The sequence below is a fragment of the Pieris brassicae genome, chromosome 5 (genome assembly GCF_905147105.1).
Source record: "Pieris brassicae chromosome 5, ilPieBrab1.1, whole genome shotgun sequence".
Taxonomy (NCBI): domain Eukaryota; kingdom Metazoa; phylum Arthropoda; class Insecta; order Lepidoptera; family Pieridae; genus Pieris; species Pieris brassicae.
Genome location: NC_059669.1, coordinates 14,878,886 through 14,898,630, shown reverse-complemented (window position 1 = coordinate 14,898,630; position 19,745 = coordinate 14,878,886). Strand labels below are relative to the sequence as shown.

The 19,745-nt window shown below is 34.6% G+C and overlaps 1 protein-coding gene across 1 annotated transcript; it reads right to left on the bottom strand.

The window, feature by feature from the left end:
* Window positions 1-4,988: 4,988 nt before the first annotated feature.
* On the bottom strand, window positions 4,989-16,119 carry LOC123709534. Its single transcript, XM_045660935.1, has 15 exons — window positions 15,844-16,119; window positions 15,468-15,537; window positions 14,745-15,286; window positions 14,536-14,605; window positions 13,780-14,333; window positions 13,583-13,652; window positions 13,128-13,457; window positions 11,152-11,167; window positions 7,773-8,043; window positions 7,397-7,466; window positions 6,674-7,215; window positions 6,466-6,535; window positions 5,710-6,263; window positions 5,513-5,582; window positions 4,989-5,387 (listed from the first exon to the last, which is right to left on the bottom strand). Exons 1-15 carry the CDS (start codon window positions 16,093-16,095, stop codon window positions 5,047-5,049), a joined length of 3,822 nt encoding a protein of 1,273 aa, XP_045516891.1. The 5' UTR covers window positions 16,096-16,119; the 3' UTR covers window positions 4,989-5,046.
* Window positions 16,120-19,745: the final 3,626 nt, after the last annotated feature.

The following is a 19,745-nucleotide window of genomic DNA, read 5'->3' as shown; positions in this document are numbered from 1 at the left end:
AAATACAATTTAGATAGCCGGTTCTGCAGTAACCTATGTGGTGCCACGACATTTGTTAGCAATCTCCATTCAACCTGAATCTCAACTCAAAAGTCTTGTGGAGCGTGTAAAATGAACAATAGTAGGTACTGATTTGCAGATTTTCTTCTTTATTAAAAGCATTAGAGATGTTAATCTTAAAACGGAGTGAGTGATCTACATGCATCAAAGATTGTGGAATGCACACCAATGTAAAACAAAGTCAATCATCTCTTAAAATATAATGCGATTACAAAGACTGAGAGAATGCCATATCAGCTCATCTTGGCGGTCAACATCGTTAATATGAAAACTGGCGGTAGGTATATGCACATTCAGAATGCTTTACTTTCTTATAAAAATAGGAGCTACGTTCGGTTACTTTTCAACATTTAAATTAAAATATTTCAATGTGTTACTCAAACTCAAACTGAAAATAAATTTATTCATGTAGGTAAACAAGTACACTTATGAACGTCAGAAAAGAAGTTAAATTAATTGTAAATCTTCATTTACTACCAGTTCGCAAGTCAAGGGCGTAGAGCCTGCAAGAAAAACTGGTACGAAACTTTCCGCCACTCTCAAACCAAATCTCAAAAGAGTGGCGGAAATCTTAACTCAAATTAGTTATGTTTCGAGTAATATACTGGTGAAAGTCACCATTTTGTTTAAAATCGTTAATTATGTTAATTTAATTTGGCAGAACTAAAATTAATATTTTTTTCGTTGCATAATAATGCTTCCGATTGCCAGGTGATTATAAATACATTAATAATAACAAAATGTTTTCAAAAATTCATTTATTACAATAATACAATATTTTTACACACTAAGGGATTGCTGTCCATACAAAGCAGACACGAAGGTTTCGAAAATGTGTATAATAGGTGGTGTATGCGTTTGCAAGAGCCTGGAAAGTTCTGTTTTCCTAAAGATCGTTGTAAGATTGTTGTTCTTTCCTTCGGTCGGTCGAGACTATAGTGTATTCTGACATTTTCTTCATGTTTAAAGCCGCCAATTCCGTTTTTGGTAGAACATTGTACCACTACTGTTAATACCACTGTAAATCTCGTAAAGCTTAAAAACGCTGTAAGGCTTTCTTATAAATAATATATTATGTAAAAATAATAATGAAATATTGAGTTACGGATAATCCATCTAAGGCCCTATGTGTGTTATGTATTTATAAGAGTTAGAAAAACCGTAACTGAACCGTCTTTTTTGACGCTCATTTTTTAATTTAGAGGTGGAAGGAATTATTTCAAAGATTTTGAGGATAGTATATAGAAGGTAGTCACGTCTTGCACTTTGCATTCCATTTTCCAGTGATCAGCGAGCTGTTTCAAGTTTTGCTCACCCATCTTATTCAACATTTCGATGTATTCTAGGTTAACAGCGTATCCCAAAATCTGTTGTCGTCTCCAATGCGCACCCTCCTAGGTATTGCCTATGTCCATAAAGTTTTGAAAGTGGTTTTGGAACGTCTCGAAAAGACGAGGCTTAGCGCTCCCCAAAGCCGCGAGGGCTAATAAGACAGCAACTATCATCTTTCGGTCTTAATCAATATTTTTCCACAGGTGTCGAGTTTATACACACAAAAGTTATCAAGGAAACAATCAGATCTTATAATTTTTAAAATCATTAATTAGTGTTTTTACGCAATATTTTATGTCATGCCATGACTTATCAAAATTATTAAAAGTCATCTTAACAACTTTATTTTCTTGATAAGTTATTATTGAATACAGTTGCGATATCTAGGATAAGTAAAGGTATCTTTGAGATAAGTTATATATAAGATCGCAATGATAATACAGGTCTTTAAGATAGATGTTGTTTTTATTTTAATTGGTAAATATTTTTTAGTACTATCGACGAATAAAAGTGCATGAGGGGACTGAAACTGTAGACATGTCAACTGAGCGGATATATAATAATAAGCCTTTATTAATCCACGTCTTACAGACATATATTATACAAAAGTAGATATATATATATATATATATATATATACGCAGCGTTATATATATATATATAACGCTGCCTCCTCTTCTATATATATATATATAGATATAGAAGAGGAGGCAGCGTTATATGCATTTTTTATGTTCGCTCATATTGGCTAACGAGATGCCGCCGCTTCCGCCCATGCTTAAAAGCATTATCGCTTTCCAGGCTAGGTCGCCTCACAAGAATAAAAAAAATATTATATAATATGCTTGAGAATTTCTAACTCATGTTGCAGAATATCCTTAAGAACATATGCTACATGCTCACTTAGATAAGATTAAAGAAGGGGGCATATTCAGAAAAGCAAGAAGAACTATTTCACCAAGAGGTGATGATCTTTGAATAACATTATCAAAGACAATATAATAAAAAATTGGTGACTGACATTTGGAGTTTGGAGGAAGAAAAACAAGAAATATTATTTTTTTAAGCTTACTTTTGTTTCTTTTTTATTTGGAGATTTATCTTAATTGTTTTTGGTAATAAAATACTCTTGAAATTCTTGCTTCTTTGTTCTACCTACTGAAATAAATAATAGATTTTCGAGTTTATTTAATATTAATTGTGGTTGTTACAATGCAAACTTAATAAAAGTATTTTTTCTTCGTTAATTAGACATAATTTATTAATCAAAATCAGCACTACTACACCTAGGCTCAAAAATGGTGTTTACTTATGTAAATAATTACGCCAGTTTTGTTGGGCTTGCATGTTTCTGAATTATTAATTATGATGATTATATGGATTCGCATCCACGAATCATTGCGAGACAAAATATAATTGTTGCGAGACTTACCTACCTTATATGAAGTCTAAACTTTGTTGAGGGCTAATGTAAATAAATTATCAGCATTGGCGTCCAGCGAGCACGCAAAGCAACTCAAAATAAGCTCAACTTTACAATTAACCCAATTTTTATGATCTTAATATACCTAATGATCTTAAAATAAGAGCACGCCTCCAAATCCCGAGATCGTGCGTTCAAATCTCAGCTACGTATTTAGGAAATTTCATCCTCTTGATCGTACGGAAGATAAAGCATACAAGCTAAGTTTTAGATAGCCAATGCTTTACTCGGCTTCCTAGCTGTTCAAGGAGGGCTATTACTGTCTGTGTATTTATTAAAAATCCTTGCGGGTAGGTATTGCAGATGAGTTAAAAAGGGTTGGTACTGCGAGTACTGATTATCTGTGTAGCATCTATAATCTAATCTATATTAGATAATGGCCGCGGGCGCGCATTTTCCTGTTGATAGTTTCAGCATTAACGCATGCTTACGTGCACACTTAATAATGTAACAGTAAAAACATATTCAGTTTATATTTTAGTACTACTAGAGTCCCATTTTTTGTTATGACTTCCTTGACGGATACAATGTCCTACGACCCATTGATGGGGCAGAGGGCGGCCAAAGTGAGTCTCCATTGCCTTTTGTCTTGAGTCTCGTACTTCACCTCGCTCTAAGTCTTTCCGGCTCTCTTTGCGTCATATACAAGTGTATATATAACTGTACAACGCCAGGTTTTCGAAAGCAAGCTTGTTATTCGGAACAAAGTAGAAATTCGATGGCTACAAATAACCTATCTGAGATAATTCCGCAAAAAACCTTGTAAGGGCTTGAGTGCAAGGTGAAAATCTCTGTCTCCAATGGCTGAATTGGCTCACCTTTACCCTAAGATGAAAGAGCTGGTTTCTGTGTAGGCTACTTATTAAAGTAGCCAACCGGACCCAATCGACGAAGAGTGGAAACGCATTAGCGTCCGAAGTCCGGTGAAGTGGTAACGAAGTTCAAGCCTGAACTTGGTCTTAGTCTCAGGACCCCCAGTTTCGTAACGTCAAACCTTCTCCCAGCCCTTCCAGGGGCATTAGTCAATATGCCTTAACAGTAGTATACGTAGAAAGTCGAAAACTAAATTTCATACAAATATCGTTTCCGACCTTCTAGAAATAAGAATAGCGTGTAAAAACAGCAAGTCTTGCTGACTCCGCCGATATTCTAATATGTCTAAATTAAAATATTTGCACATATTGCAGGAATTTCACAAACTTTTTTTGTATATTTTCTACAGCTTTTTTATATTTCATATAAGGAGAAAAGTCGCATATTCCACCACATTTTGACATGCGAAATAAAGACTTTATGCAATTAATGTTTTTAAATGACTGGCATGGCCGCTCCTAGTTGCTGAGGTTATGATAGGCCCATTGTTTCATCTAATAATATTCAAGTTTGTCTTTTACTAATTTTACTTGGTTTATTGGGGTTTTATCGATTTTGTAAATGTTTTGTAATTTTTTATGCGAAAAAGTCTATCTTATTACATTTGTTTATATTTATTGAAAGTTTATTTTGTTTGTAATATATTTTTAGCCTATTAAGATCTTGTTGAATTTTATTACAGTTATTTATGGATTTTATTCTAAGACAAAAATTTTGTCACCTGCGAACATAAAATATTTAGAATAGTGAAAAGTGAGATGTTTAGCATTAAATAATAATAGGCCAAGTATTGACCCTTGGGGTTCTCGCGTTTTTTCGCTTCTTTTTCATTACATGACAATCCCATTATCTTGTTTTTGAATACCATTAAATGTGTCATTTAGATTGTTGTAAAAGTCATCAAATAATAGTCGTCAGAGCGTAACACTGCACAATGGAGATCTTCCGGGCTCTTTCCAGTCTAAAATACTTTTGTTTGTGATGTCCTACATGTTAATTCTAGTCTATTCCTTGGATATATTGCAAATGTGATTTTTTTAATATAATCTATGTAATCTTTTAAGATTATGATGATTACAAATGTAAAATGAAATTTATTGTGTGAAACATGAAATTAGCGATTGCGAAGATTGAGTGTGTGTAGCGTCTGATTTAAAAACTCCGCAAATGTAAATTCAAAATTGTTTGATTTCTTCTTTATATAAATGTCCCCCCAGTACAAACAATAATAACAAGAAAATGTTTTCAAAAATTTATTAGATTTCTACAATATTTTTACAACACGTATAACTAACTGATTATTGTCCGTAAAGAGCAGGCACGAGGGTTTCTAAAATGTATCTAAAGTTAAAGTCGTAGTTGGCGTATGCGTTTGCAATAGCCTGGAATGTTCTGTTTGCCCAAAGGTCGTTGTACATTTTCTTTCCTTCGGCACTTGTCAACGAATTTACGGCGGTCGAAAATACAGTGTTCTCTGACATTTTCTTCGTGTATAAAGCCGCCAATTCCGTTTTTGGTAGAATATTGACAACATCAGCAAAGAAGTCGGCCATGGTGGTACCACTGGGTGTGATATCTTGACTTGACTGCTGCTTAATTTCAAGGTCTCCGACTGCGGTCACATTTGTGTTTAAACGATCTGGAAGAAAGGATTTTTTAGTATTTTGAAGAACGCAGTTCACCAAGTAATTCTGTTAAATGTTTTTCCATTAACAGGTACATTTAATTAAAGTTAAAAGACATATGTTATAATATGATACTTACGTGTCAAATATTCGAATCTGTCAATGTAGTAGGGAACATAGACGTCGTGTTTCTTCAAGTACGCATCAAGCTGAAAATATATGCATAGTGTTGTGTATTAAGTTTTTTACCTTTAAAATACATCTTGGGATTTATACGTTTTAAGACACAATGCTACATCTCAGTAACTCTTAATTATTGTATTAACGCATACTAACTGTTTGGAAAACGTCAAGGTTGCGCAAGTCTTGGTAGAGCTGGATGAAAACTGTGTTGTCAATAGTGTCCAAGCTAGCTCTGAAGGCATCGTTCTGTTTGTAGGCCTTAAGTAAGCTGTTGATACTGTCTCCTACGTTAGCAATGATAATTTCAAAGAATTCGTCAAATTGAGTTTGGAATGATATGTACAGTGGTACATTTTGTCCATATAGAGCAGGAGCTAGCGTTTCAATAACGTATTTAAGATCAAAGTCATATTCAGTCTTCAGTTCATCTACGAGGTTTAACCAGACGTCGTCAGTCCAGAGAGCATTATAGATTTCTTTAAATTCGTTACTTCTCAGACCTTCGATAGCTGTTTTGAATATCGCGTTGGTTTCCATTTTTTCGTTAAAGAGAGATTTAAGTTGTCTGATTGGGAGAAGACTGACAGTGTCAGCCAAAAATGTGTGCATGGTCCTTCCTGTCATTGGGTGACGACGGGATCTGTGGGATTCTTGGGTTGGTATAATCTCATTACAGCCAATTGCGTGGTCGTTCTTTTCGAAGAATTCTGAAATTTACCAAAATACCTTCATAAATTTACCGTTCTACAAACACAAAATAAAGTATGGCATGAACAATTTTTTATTAGAGCAAGTCTGAAATCATTAAACGATTGGGTGCTATGTAATTTTAAGTGTATAGTCGAAACTAACCAAATCTCTCTTGATGTAAAAAAAAATATCTCTTTATATACTGATTGTAGTACTTACCCGTAAGGAAGTCAGTACGATCAATCCAGTACGCAACAAAGATGCCATGTCTTTTCAAGAAAGCATCAACCTGGAAGGAGATTCGTAAATTGATAAGTAAATAGATTGTTACTATTACTTTAGCTATCGACTACAATTGAGTTTCCAACTGATAATATTAATACTCGATTATTGAATTAACGAATAATATTCTCTCAAGTCAACTCACCTTTTTGAAAGCAGGACTAGCCGAGTTTAGCTGTGGGTAGTGTCTAACTAGCTTTGTCTTTGACAAGGCGCTTAAGCTTTTCTTGAATTCAGGGAACGATTTGTAACCCCCAAGTTGACGCAGCCAATGTGGTGATTCCATGTTCACAATGATGTCTAGGAATTCGTCAAACTGAATTTGGAATGTCACCTGAATAGGGTCGTTTTGACCAAGTAGAGATAAAGCCAACTCTTCAAATATGTACTTAAGGTCAAAATGACAATCAGCCAAAATATCCCTAACTTTAAGGAATGCTTCGTTCTTCCAGAGCGCCTTGTAGAGTGTCAAAAAACGATCGCTTTTGAGTCCTTCGATGGCAGTTCTGAATAATTGGTTCTTGGCCATTTTTTCGTTGAAAGTAGCACGGAGTTGTCTGATAGGAAGCATGCTCACGGTATCCGCAAGGGCTGTTATCATTGTGGTGCCTGTCATGGGGTGACGACGGGTTCTGTGGTGGAATTCTACACCAGGGATACCATCTGTGTCGTTTGCGTGCAACTTTTCTAAAAATTAAAATAAACAATACTGGTTCAGTTTAACTCAAACTCAAATATCTCGTAAAGCTTATAAGACTCTAGAAAACTTTCATAATAAATAATTTATTATTTAATATGTACTAGCTGCGTAATATTTATAGAAGTTGTTAAATGTAAAAAAATAATAAAACATTGAATAGGGACTTACGGATAATCCATTGTAAGTTATCGACGTAGTAATCGACGTCGATCGTGAGGTTGTCTAAATATTCAATAATCTGTAAGTATTAAGGTTATTTTATAAACATATTAATTTTTATGACAGTACCAAAGAAATATTTTGTAAATTTGACTTGAATTTTATTTGTGATTTGCCTTCCACACACATCGAGCCAATCGCGTTATGGTTGAAGTAAGTTTCAGTTGCTTTTTATACACAAGACTCACTATTAACATATTCCGTGATTCTACAGTCTCCTTTATGAACGAGGTTGTGCAATGTCCAAATCGAATCAGTTATTCTTTGTAAAAATATTTATTTCAAACAATTTTGAGGCTAGTATATAAATGTATAAGGTACTCACGTCTTGCACTTCAGGCTCCTTTTTTAAATCAGCGAGCATCTGTTTCAAGTTTTGCTCGCTCAGCTTGTTCAACATTTCGATGTATTCTGGGTTAGGAGTGTACCCCTGACCCTGTTGTCGTCTCCAATGGGCACCCTCCAAGGCATTGCTTATGTCCAAAAAGTGTTGAAAGTGGTCTTGGAACGTCTCGAACAGACGAGGCTTAGCGCTCCCCAAAGCCGCGAGGGCTAAGAAGACTACAACACCTTTCATTTTATTAGTGTTAATTGATCTATTTCACGGGTGTCGAGTTTATATATTCAAATGTTATGAAGGAAACAATCAGATCTTATCATTTTCAAAATCATTAATTAGTATTTTTACGCGACATTTCTATGACTTGCTATAACTTGGTATTTAATAGCGTTGCGATGTCTATAATTTAAAATGTAGGGAATCTCTGAAAGATAAATTCAAGGAAATTAATATACCTTTCTGTAGCAATATATTTATTAAAATATTATGTATGTATACAAAAATAGTGATAAGTTTACTAGAATAGAACATACGCCCAATGTTAATACTCGGAACAAACGCAATCTGCAATTTCCCCGTACTAGACTATCTAAAGTTAGTAATTATTTTTTGGGAAAAGAGATACTCTTCTTTAATAAAATCCCAGAGGCTCTTTTATCTCTGCCTTTTAATAAATTTAAGAAGTGTATTAAAGAAAAGCTGTGTAAAAAGGCTTGCTACAAAGTTAACGATTATCTAGTTGATAAAAGGGCCTGGGACTTGTGCTAGACAAGCTACTTTTAATTACTTTGCTATATATGTTTTAAAATAAGTTTTGTTTGCTATTTTAAAAGAGTACCGAGAGTTTTTTTTACGCCGGTTTTTTCTCTGGGCCTACATCCTCCGTCTTCTTTGCCGATGAGTAGGGATGTCTACTTATTTAAATTTAATGACGTGGAATAAGTGATAATTGTATCTTATGTTCCATAATAAACATTTATTTTATTTTAGTTTATTAAGTTATAAGATAAGTTATGGTTTATTAAGGATAAGTTATCAGTATACAATATTATCTCAATGATAAGATTTAAGATAGATGTTGTTTTTATTTCAATTGGTAAATAATGCTTACGAATACGACGATCGAAGAATGAAAGTGCATGAGGTGGCTGAATGTGTAGGCATCTCAACTGCACGGATAATAATAATAGTAATGATAAGCCGTACATCATACAAAAATAGATATAAGTATTAATAGAAGAGGAGGCAGAGTTGTTGTGAGAGTGCTTAGAGTGAGAAAGAGTGCTTATTTTATCTTCGCTGGTATTGACTAACGAGATGCCACCACTTCCGCCCAAGCTTTGAAGCATTTTCTCTCGCGATGCGAGGCCGCCTTGCAAGAACGTTTACTACTTGCCATCGATCGGCACCGCAGAAAATAGAAAAAAGACGGAACTTGTATTGACAGTTCTCTCCTTGAGCGGATCCATTATACTTATTAATATTGATACAAGAAAGAGGTATTTGCGCGATGAATGCCACAATTGTTCAACTTCACCATAAATAGAAACGTGTGACAACTTCAAAGGATTATTTTGCAATGTTCATGCACAATCCGAACATGGTTTCTCACCGTTTCGTTACCATTGATGAAACATGGATCAATCACAACAGGTATTAAATAACATTAAAGTTAGTGGTTTCTCGCGGTACACCAAAGAAGTCGAGGTGAATATTTCAGCCAGCAAGGTCAAGGCTTTTTTTCGGATGCACGCGGTGTCATTCATAGATTACCTTGTGTAAGTGTAAAATAATCTTTTTTTTTATGTAATAGCAGGCAAACGGGCAAGAGGCTCACCTGATGTGAAGTGATACCGCCGCCCATGGACACTCACATTGCCAGAAGGCTCGCAAGTGCGTTGCCGGCCTTTCAAGAATTGGTACGCTCTTTTCTTGAAGGACCCTAAGTCGAATTGGTTCGGAAATACTTCAGTGGGCAGCTGTTTCCACATAGTGGTGGTGCGCGGCAAAAACTGCCTTAGAAAACGCTCAGTTGTGGAACGACGGACGTCGAGGTGATACGGATGGTATTAATAAAACCTTGAGAAATTCTACAGTTCGTTAGTTAGTTTGGATATAGTGAAAACCTTCGGGTGTGATATAAAGCACTTCTTTCGAAGCCACCAGCCTAAGTTATGCAAATGGATATCTAAATTTCTGGCTGATCCGAGTGTTCATCATTCGGTCGTCTTTGACGGAGCATGTTTTGATTTCATTGTTTAGCGAGACAAGAATGTACATCACTCCGTTCCATCGCTTGCAACTGTATAAAGCGCAAATAAGGTCCCATATGGAGTACTTTTCTTACCTCTTGACTGATACAAGCTCTTCTCACTTGACCCTATTCAACGAAGTGCGCCTCGAATAGTCGATGACCAAGCTCTTTCGCAGCGGCTTGAGGGCCTTGGCGTTGCGTAGAAATCTGGGGCCTCTCTGCATCTTCTACCGCATTTACCATGGAAAGTGTTAAGAGGAGTTCATTGAATTAATACCTGCAGTAGTTTCATCATTGAACTATATTGATAATCAAATTACTAATTTTTCAGTAGATTAAGTGATACGTAACATAACCCTTACCTAGTCAGTAAAAGTCGACGAAATTAATTAATTAATTAATAGAGAATTAAGTACTGATAACACAAGGTTTGTTATTAAATTGATATTTTCTGATGAACAAAATGTCTAAAGCAGGCCTTCCTTCATATTGGAAATAAATTTCCATCTGTACTGTTGGATCATTCTGTAATGCTCAAAGAAAATTATGAAAGCGTTAAAATTTAAAAGTATGCCTGGACATATGTAGGATGGTAGTTTTCTGGTGGGCAAGCAAGACATGAAAGACAAATGCTATCTTTGCTTGCAATTTTCTACTAGATACACTCATGGCCTAAACCGATTGTGAATCCCGATCATATGTAAATGCCTCCATGGCATTTAAAATTAGGTCACATGAAGCCTTTAGTGAAGGCTCTCCTCCAAAACTTTAAAGCTATGTATTATAGATACGTACTTGAAAACTATTTTCTTCAAAATATAATAAGCTTATTTCCAATATGCTTGATAATTTCTTACTCATATTGCAGAATGTCCTTAAGAACATATGCTACATGCTCACTTAGATAAGATTAAAGAAGAAGGCACATTCATAAAAGGAAGGAGAACGCTTTAACCAAGATGTGATGATATTGAACAACGTAATCATAGACAAATATAACGAGAACATGATGGGGAAATATTAATAATATGGACGAGAAATGTTCGTCATTTGGAGTTTGAAACCTACTTACACAGAAGAATAACAAAAATTATTAATTTTAAACCTTACTTTTGCTTCTTTTTGTCTATTTGGATATATAATTTTATTGTGTTTTGTAATAAAAGATTTTTCTTGTTTCTGTTATACCTACTGAAATAAAAGACATAATTAATCAAAATCAGAACTACAGCATCTAGGTTCAAAAATGGTATTTACTTATGTGAATATTTACCCTTCTGGTCTGTGCAAATTACGAAGGCCACAGCCGAAGGTTTCAAAAAAAACCAAATGTTTTAAACTAATTTATTTTAAAAATAAAATTACAATTTAAACTATAATTAAAATACGGCTAAACAACCCGAAGTGAGGAAATTGAATGCGCATAAAATATGGAAATAATAAGGCTCGAAGAGGCACCAAATGCTGACACTATGCAACGTGAGGCTCGTGTAACTCGTGTAAGTTGCGACATAGGAATTCCGCTGACACCATGTAACATTAGGGACGTGTTATTCTTGATATATTGCGAAATGCAGATTCCATGGTATAGGGCTACGTAACATGCATGCATGCTGCTTCATGTTTATGTTTTGCATCCTCGAACAATATTTAATACACGAGACAATATTTAATTGTTGCGAGACTTACCTACCTTATATGAAGTCTAAACTTTGTTAGGGGACATCGTGAAGAAATTATCAGCATTGGTATCCAGCGAGCACACAAAGCAACTCAAAATAAACCTTACAATTAACCCAATTTAGATGATCTTAATAAAAGAGCACGCCTCCAAACCCTGAGGTCGTGCGTTCAGATCTCAGCTATATATTTAGGAACTTTCACACCCATGATCATACGGAAGATAAAGCATGCATACTAAGTTTTAGATAGCCAATACTTTACTTAGCTTTTTTGCTTGACAAGGAGGGCTATTCCTCGGTACCTTTTAGAAATCTTAGGTAACACATTGTATTAATAATGTTAATTAAGACATATTCAGTTTAACACCTACTGAATTCACCAGAGTACCATTTCTTATTATTAGTTAAGACTTCCTTGACTAACTCAATGTCCTACGACAAATCGATGGGGCAGAGGGCGTCCACAGTGAGCCTCCATTGAGTCTTTCCGGCTCTCTTTGCCTCATATACATCTGTACAACGCTAGGTTTTCGAAAGCCACCTTTTTATTCAGAACCAAGTAGAAATTCGATGGCGCCAAATAAACAGTCTGAGATAATTGTGCAAAAAACCTTGGAAGGGATTGAGTGCAAGATACCTCTCCAATAGCTGAATGGCTTAGATCACCTTTACCCTAAGATGAAAGAGCTGGTTTGTGTTTCCACTCTTCGTCGATTGAGTCTGAAGTCCGGTGAAGTGGTCACGAAGTTCAAGCCTGAACTTGGTCTTAGTCTCAGGATCCCGCAGTTTCGTAACGTCAAACCTTCTCCCAGCCCTACCAGAGGCCTTAGTCAAGATGCCTTAAAAGTAGTGTATGTAGAAAGTCGAAAACTAAATTTGTATAAAACTTTGTCGACACGAACTGTCATTTTCATACACATTATCTTGTTTTTGAATACCATTAAATGTGTCATTTAGAGTGTTGTAAAAGTCATCAAATAATAGTCGTCAGAGCGTAACACTGCACAATGGAGATCGTCCGGGCTCGTGAAATGGGTGAACCGGGCCCAAATGATTTTTCAGAGATCGGTTTCCAGTCTCAAATACTTCTGTTTGCGATGTCCTACATGTCAATTCTAGTCTTTTCCTTTGATATATTGCAAATGTGATTTTTTTAAAGATTATGATGATTACAAATGTAAAATGAAATTTATTGTGTGAAACATGAAATTAACGATTGCGAAGATTGAGAGTGTGTAGCGTCTGATTTAAAAACTCCGCAAATGTAAATTCAAAATTGTTTGATTTCTTCTTTATATAAATGTCCCCCCAGTACAAACAATAATAACAAGAAAATGTTTTCAAAAATTTATTAGATTTCTACAATATTTTTACAACACGTATAACTAACTGATTATTGTCCGTAAAGAGCAGGCACGAGGGTTTCTAAAATGTATCTAAAGTTAAAGTCGTAGTTGGCGTATGCGTTTGCAATAGCCTGGAATGTTCTGTTTGCCCAAAGGTCGTTGTACATTTTCTTTCCTTCGGCACTTGTCAACGAATTTACGGCGGTCGAAAATACAGTGTTCTCTGACATTTTCTTCGTGTATAAAGCCGCCAATTCCGTTTTTGGTAGAATATTGACAACATCAGCAAAGAAGTCGGCCATGGTGGTACCACTGGGTGTGATATCTTGACTTGACTGCTGCTTAATTTCAAGGTCTCCGACTGCGGTCACATTTGTGTTTAAACGATCTGGAAGAAAGGATTTTTTAGTATTTTGAAGAACGCAGTTCACCAAGTAATTCTGTTAAATGTTTTTCCATTAACAGGTACATTTAATTAAAGTTAAAAGACATATGTTATAATATGATACTTACGTGTCAAATATTCGAATCTGTCAATGTAGTAGGGAACATAGACGTCGTGTTTCTTCAAGTACGCATCAAGCTGAAAATATATGCATAGTGTTGTGTATTAAGTTTTTTACCTTTAAAATACATCTTGGGATTTATACGTTTTAAGACACAATGCTACATCTCAGTAACTCTTAATTATTGTATTAACGCATACTAACTGTTTGGAAAACGTCAAGGTTGCGCAAGTCTTGGTAGAGCTGGATGAAAACTGTGTTGTCAATAGTGTCCAAGCTAGCTCTGAAGGCATCGTTCTGTTTGTAGGCCTTAAGTAAGCTGTTGATACTGTCTCCTACGTTAGCAATGATAATTTCAAAGAATTCGTCAAATTGAGTTTGGAATGATATGTACAGTGGTACATTTTGTCCATATAGAGCAGGAGCTAGCGTTTCAATAACGTATTTAAGATCAAAGTCATATTCAGTCTTCAGTTCATCTACGAGGTTTAACCAGACGTCGTCAGTCCAGAGAGCATTATAGATTTCTTTAAATTCGTTACTTCTCAGACCTTCGATAGCTGTTTTGAATATCGCGTTGGTTTCCATTTTTTCGTTAAAGAGAGATTTAAGTTGTCTGATTGGGAGAAGACTGACAGTGTCAGCCAAAAATGTGTGCATGGTCCTTCCTGTCATTGGGTGACGACGGGATCTGTGGGATTCTTGGGTTGGTATAATCTCATTACAGCCAATTGCGTGGTCGTTCTTTTCGAAGAATTCTGAAATTTACCAAAATACCTTCATAAATTTACCGTTCTACAAACACAAAATAAAGTATGACATGAACAATTTTTTCTTAGAGCAAGTCTGAAATCATTAAACGATTGGGTGCTATGTAGTTTTAAGTGTATAGTCGAAACTAACCAAATCTCTCTTGATGTAAAAAAAAATATCTCTTTATATACTGATAGTAGTACTTACCCGTAAGGAAGTCAGTACGATCAATCCAGTACGCAACAAAGATGCCATGTCTTTTCAAGAAAGCATCCACCTGGAAGGAGATTCGTAAATTGATAAGTAAATAGATTGTTATTATTACTTTAGCTATCGACTACAATTGAGTTTCCAACTGATAATATTAATACTCGAATTATTGAATGAACGAATAATATTCTCTCAAATCAACTCACCTTTTTGAAAGCAGGACTAGCCGAGTTTAGCTGTGGGTAGTGTCTAACTAGCTTTGTCTTTGACAAGGCGCTTAAGCTTTTCCTGAATTCAGGGAACGATTTGTAACCCCCAAGTTGACGCAGCCAATGTGGTGATTCCATGTTCACAATGATGTCTAGGAATTCGTCAAACTGAATTTGGAATGTCACCTGAATAGGGTCGTTTTGACCAAGTAGAGATAAAGCCAACTCTTCAAATATGTACTTAAGGTCAAAATGACAATCAGCCAAAATATCCCTAACTTTAAGGAATGCTTCGTTCTTCCAGAGCGCCTTGTAGAGTGTCAAAAAACGATCGCTTTTGAGTCCTTCGATGGCAGTTCTGAATAATTGGTTCTTGGCCATTTTTTCGTTGAAAGTAGCACGGAGTTGTCTGATAGGAAGCATGCTCACGGTATCCGCAAGGGCTGTTATCATTGTGGTGCCTGTCATGGGGTGACGACGGGTTCTGTGGTGGAATTCTACACCAGGGATACCATCTGTGTCGTTTGCGTGCAACTTTTCTAAAAATTAAAATAAACAATACTGGTTCAGTTTAACTCAAACTCAAATATCTCGTAAAGCTTATAAAACTCTAGAAAACTTTCATAATAAATAATTTATTATTTAATATGTACTAGCTGCGTAATATTTATAGAAGTTGTTAAATGTAAAAAAATAATAAAACATTGAATAGGGACTTACGGATAATCCATTGTAAGTTATCGACGTAGTAATCGACGTCGATCGTGAGGTTGTCTAAATATTCAATAATCTGTAAGTATTAAGGTTATTTTATAAACATATTAATTTTTATGACAGTACCAAAGAAATATTTTGTAAATTTGACTTGAATTTTATTTGTGATTTGCCTTCCACACACATCGAGCCAATCGCGTTATGGTTGAAGTAAGTTTCAGTTGCTTTTTATACACAAGACTCACTATTAACATATTCCGTGATTCTACAGTCTCCTTTATGAACGAGGTTGTGCAATGTCCAAATCGAATCAGTTATTCTTTGTAAAAATATTTATTTCAAACAATTTTGAGGCTAGTATATAAATGTATAAGGTACTCACGTCTTGCACTTCAGGCTCCTTTTTTAAATCAGCGAGCATCTGTTTCAAGTTTTGCTCGCTCAGCTTGTTCAACATTTCGATGTATTCTGGGTTAGGAGTGTACCCCTGACCCTGTTGTCGTCTCCAATGGGCACCCTCCAAGGCATTGCTTATGTCCAAAAAGTGTTGAAAGTGGTCTTGGAACGTCTCGAACAGACGAGGCTTAGCGCTCCCCAAAGCCGCGAGGGCTAAGAAGACTACAACACCTTTCATTTTATTAGTGTTAATTGATTTATTTCACAGGTGTCGAGTTTATATATTCAAATGTTATCAAGGAAACAATCAGATCCTATCATTTTCAAAATCATTAATTAGTATTTTTCGCGATCTTTCTATGACTTGCCATGACTTTTCGTATTTATTAAAAGTCATCTTAACTACCTTATCTTCTTGAAGTTTTTATTTTATCGCAACGCTATTTTAAGATCTCAATGATAAGGTAGGTTTTTAAGATAGATGTTGTTGTTATTTGTAGCTGGGTAATGTTTAGTAGGTTTTTATATGTTTACGTGGTGCTTAGCAGTGTTACCTCTAATATCCGGTACGTGACGGTTAAACATTGTAGGCATTTGTTATTATGATTTAAGTAGGTCAAATTAAAAGTTGCCTCTTTCTCGGTGATTTAGTGATTTACAATGGAATTAGCCGTTTTTGAGCGGGTCAAAAGTTATTTTATATGAAAAAAATTTCTTACATGGGACAATTTACTTGTATTTTATGGTAAGTTTATAAAATAAAAATAATATATACTCAAATTTTTAGATAGGTATATTACCTGATTATATTTTAGAACTTTTTTGTTGTAGTTACAGAGAGTACTTCTGTTTTTAACCAACCTGTTTCCAATTTAAACCTCTATTCCAAAAAATACACGATATTAACATTTAAAAACTATAACAATATAGCGAAGGAATGGTAGACACTAAACAGCCAATTGGCTGCTTTGCTTTTAATTAATACCAAATAAATTAATAGGTATTTACGAAATCTTATATTTTTGCTGCTATATAATTGAACCTTGTGTCTGATAAGTAGATGAACTAAGGTAAACCTTTTGATTATTAGAAGCAATAATCTTTTATTCGAATCAAATTTAAGAACCAATTTCGATGCATCCTAGATCATGCAATCATGAAAAAATCATGAAAATTGTTGCTTAGGTTAGGTACATAATGATTTAGAATATTAGTATTTTTTAAAGTAGGTAAGTATACGAAAATGACATTATTTTTTTTATTTACGTGGAATCAAAACAGATATATCTATACAAGAAAAAAAAAGCTAAGACATAAACTAAACACATTGGATGTATCCACAAAAAGCTTCAATAATAAAAAAATGTGATACAGAGTAAAGCAAAACAATACAAAACAAAACATGACAGCGCAAAATTTATAAAACCGGACAACGCCAAACATACCTTTACCTGGCCGAGCTACGCTCGCCAAAACGCCCGAGATGAGCTGTATAGGCCCTTAAGGCTAACAGTAAGATTCCATTCAACAAAAAAAAACATACCTTTAGCTGTAATAAAGAAGAAATATACAAGGATTATGACATTAACAATTGTTTTAAATTATTTTTAAATGACGCAGCAGAGGAGTGCGAAAAAGGGTCGATGTTATTGACAGAATCTAAAGCAGAACACATCCTGTGAAGAGGCTCGCAGAACTCTGTTGGTTCTGGGAGTCGGAAAGTTAAAAGTTCTGTGTGAGCGTAAGCGTAGAGACCTGGCATGGACATTGAATGTTATATCTAATAATGTAAAGTTCAATATTCTTTGTTGTGTTGCATGTGAATAAGAATCACATTTGTATCAATCACAAGGATAATGAAAAAGACAACTTAAAATTATCGAATATACTTCAATTGTAAATAGATAATTTGTTATAAAAAAATACTTCCTGCGATTCCACAGGTAAAAAAAGTAATAGGATATTAATATTAATACGATAAAGTGACGTTACCTTTCTCAGAGAATCCAGCCGATTTAGGAAGTTCGTATGATATTAGCCATATCATATATCCCTTAATCGGCTAGAAATGCTTCTTTTGTTGAGCGTGAAATGTCGGATTCAAAGCTACGTTCTTTGGAATATGACGCAATAATTAAATTCTACATGTTGCAATTGCGAGGCGCATGGTGATGGACGCTAGTGCAAAAACAGCTTCAGTTTTATCTTTAAATGATATATAGTATACAGGGACATATAAATTTGCAGTTATTGCGGAACTAAAACGGATGTATTTACAGGTTCGCGTTTCAGAAAGTGGCCGTAACTATTAAACAGTTTCTTTTACTTCAATTTAATTTTTACTTATTTTTTGGACATGAGTAAATTTGCGTATGTTTTTTTAATACACATGTAATTGTACTAATTTAGTGTTTAATTAATTCGTTTGCATCTTCATAAGTAAGAAACTTGTTTAAGTTTTAATTATATACTATTAACGGAGTAAGAGGAGCCTGTTCAAAGTTGACACGTCACACGTGTATTTTTTTTATTTTTTTATCTTTACGTTGTGGTAGGCTTACGAAAACCATTTAATGGTCAGTTTCTAGTTCTAGTTTATCACGATTTGTATGTCTTGTCGGCAACATATATATAATATATCCTTAATAATGCAGTGCAGTGCAAGTGATTTCTAAAATCGGAATAAAAAATTCTAAAATAAAACTCTAAGAAATTGTGTTTAAATTTATCTTAGATTAATTCTTATGTATGTTAATGTAATTTGTCTAGTTATAGCGTAATCAGTATTGACAACGAAATCGATCTGGCTATAATTCGTCCTAGTAATCATTGTCTGAAAAGGAGGTATCCCTACACTTTATTACTAGAAACATGAATTATCACATGCGAGGCCACCGCACGCAAGAGCATCTTCAACGTGCTCCATTCTTAAGGAAACTTATGTAAACTAACCTTAATTTAAAGTTACATTAATATATATATATATATACTAGTAAATAATTCGACGTGCAAACCAAATGTTAGCCAATTCCGCACACATGGCGCCAAAAACACATGCTCATGCACTACATAGAGCCTCATGAATTGTAATACAATACAATGTTCTTGTTTCCGATAATGTCCAAAAAGGTCGACTTCACTTGTATTGAAGAGTCACTTAGCTTTTTTACCCTTAGATGAGCTAAATTTGTTTTTGTTACCGTCACAACACCCTTAATTTTGTATTAGATATATGTTCATGATTTACACCATTAAAGCCAGTTGTTACCCAGCTTCAATAAAAGAGTTTTATTTCGACATATCTATACAAAAACCGCCACCGAACTTAATTCTTGATTGTATATAAATTTTAAACGTCACTGTCGGCAATGCTGTATTCATTCCGTAGAAACTGGAATATTCTGTAGAATGAATAGGCTCCTATATTAAAAGTATTATTTTCCAGCAATACATAGATAATATAGATAGATAAACAATATTAATTATACATTTGATTTAGTGATAATATGATTGTGTGTAACAGTAATTAACACCTGTTGAGTTCGAATTTCGCTACATTATTATATTAGGATATATGTTTATTAGGAATTACTGATAATAGTAAGTACATGGTTTCTTCATGATTCTGGTTGCTACAAGAACAAACTTTATTAGATAAAAGTATGTGTTTTGTTTCTTTAATTAGACATAATTTTTCAAAATCAATACAACATCACTCACGAGTCAAAAATGGTGTTTACTAGTGATAATAAATAACCATTTAGGTACGTGCATGTTTATGATAGTGCATGGTTACTTCATATTTACGAATCATTTAGGGGCCACAAAAATGACAATATTTAGTTGTTATAAGTAGGAAATGCAATCGCGTCATTTTTCGATATCAAA

Bases quoted from the DNA above. Each gene is read 5' to 3' on its own strand.
- LOC123709534 (XM_045660935.1), bottom strand. From the start codon at position 16,095: ATGAAAGGTGTTGTAGTCTTCTTAGCCCTCGCGGCTTTGGGGAGCGCT. The intron at 13,653-13,779 runs GTTAGTATGCGT...ATATATTTTCAG, and splicing joins ACCTTGACGTTTTCCAAACA to CTTGATGCGTACTTGAAGAA. The intron at 7,467-7,772 runs GTGAGTACCTTA...TAATACTTACAG, and splicing joins AGGAGCCTGAAGTGCAAGAC to ATTATTGAATATTTAGACAA.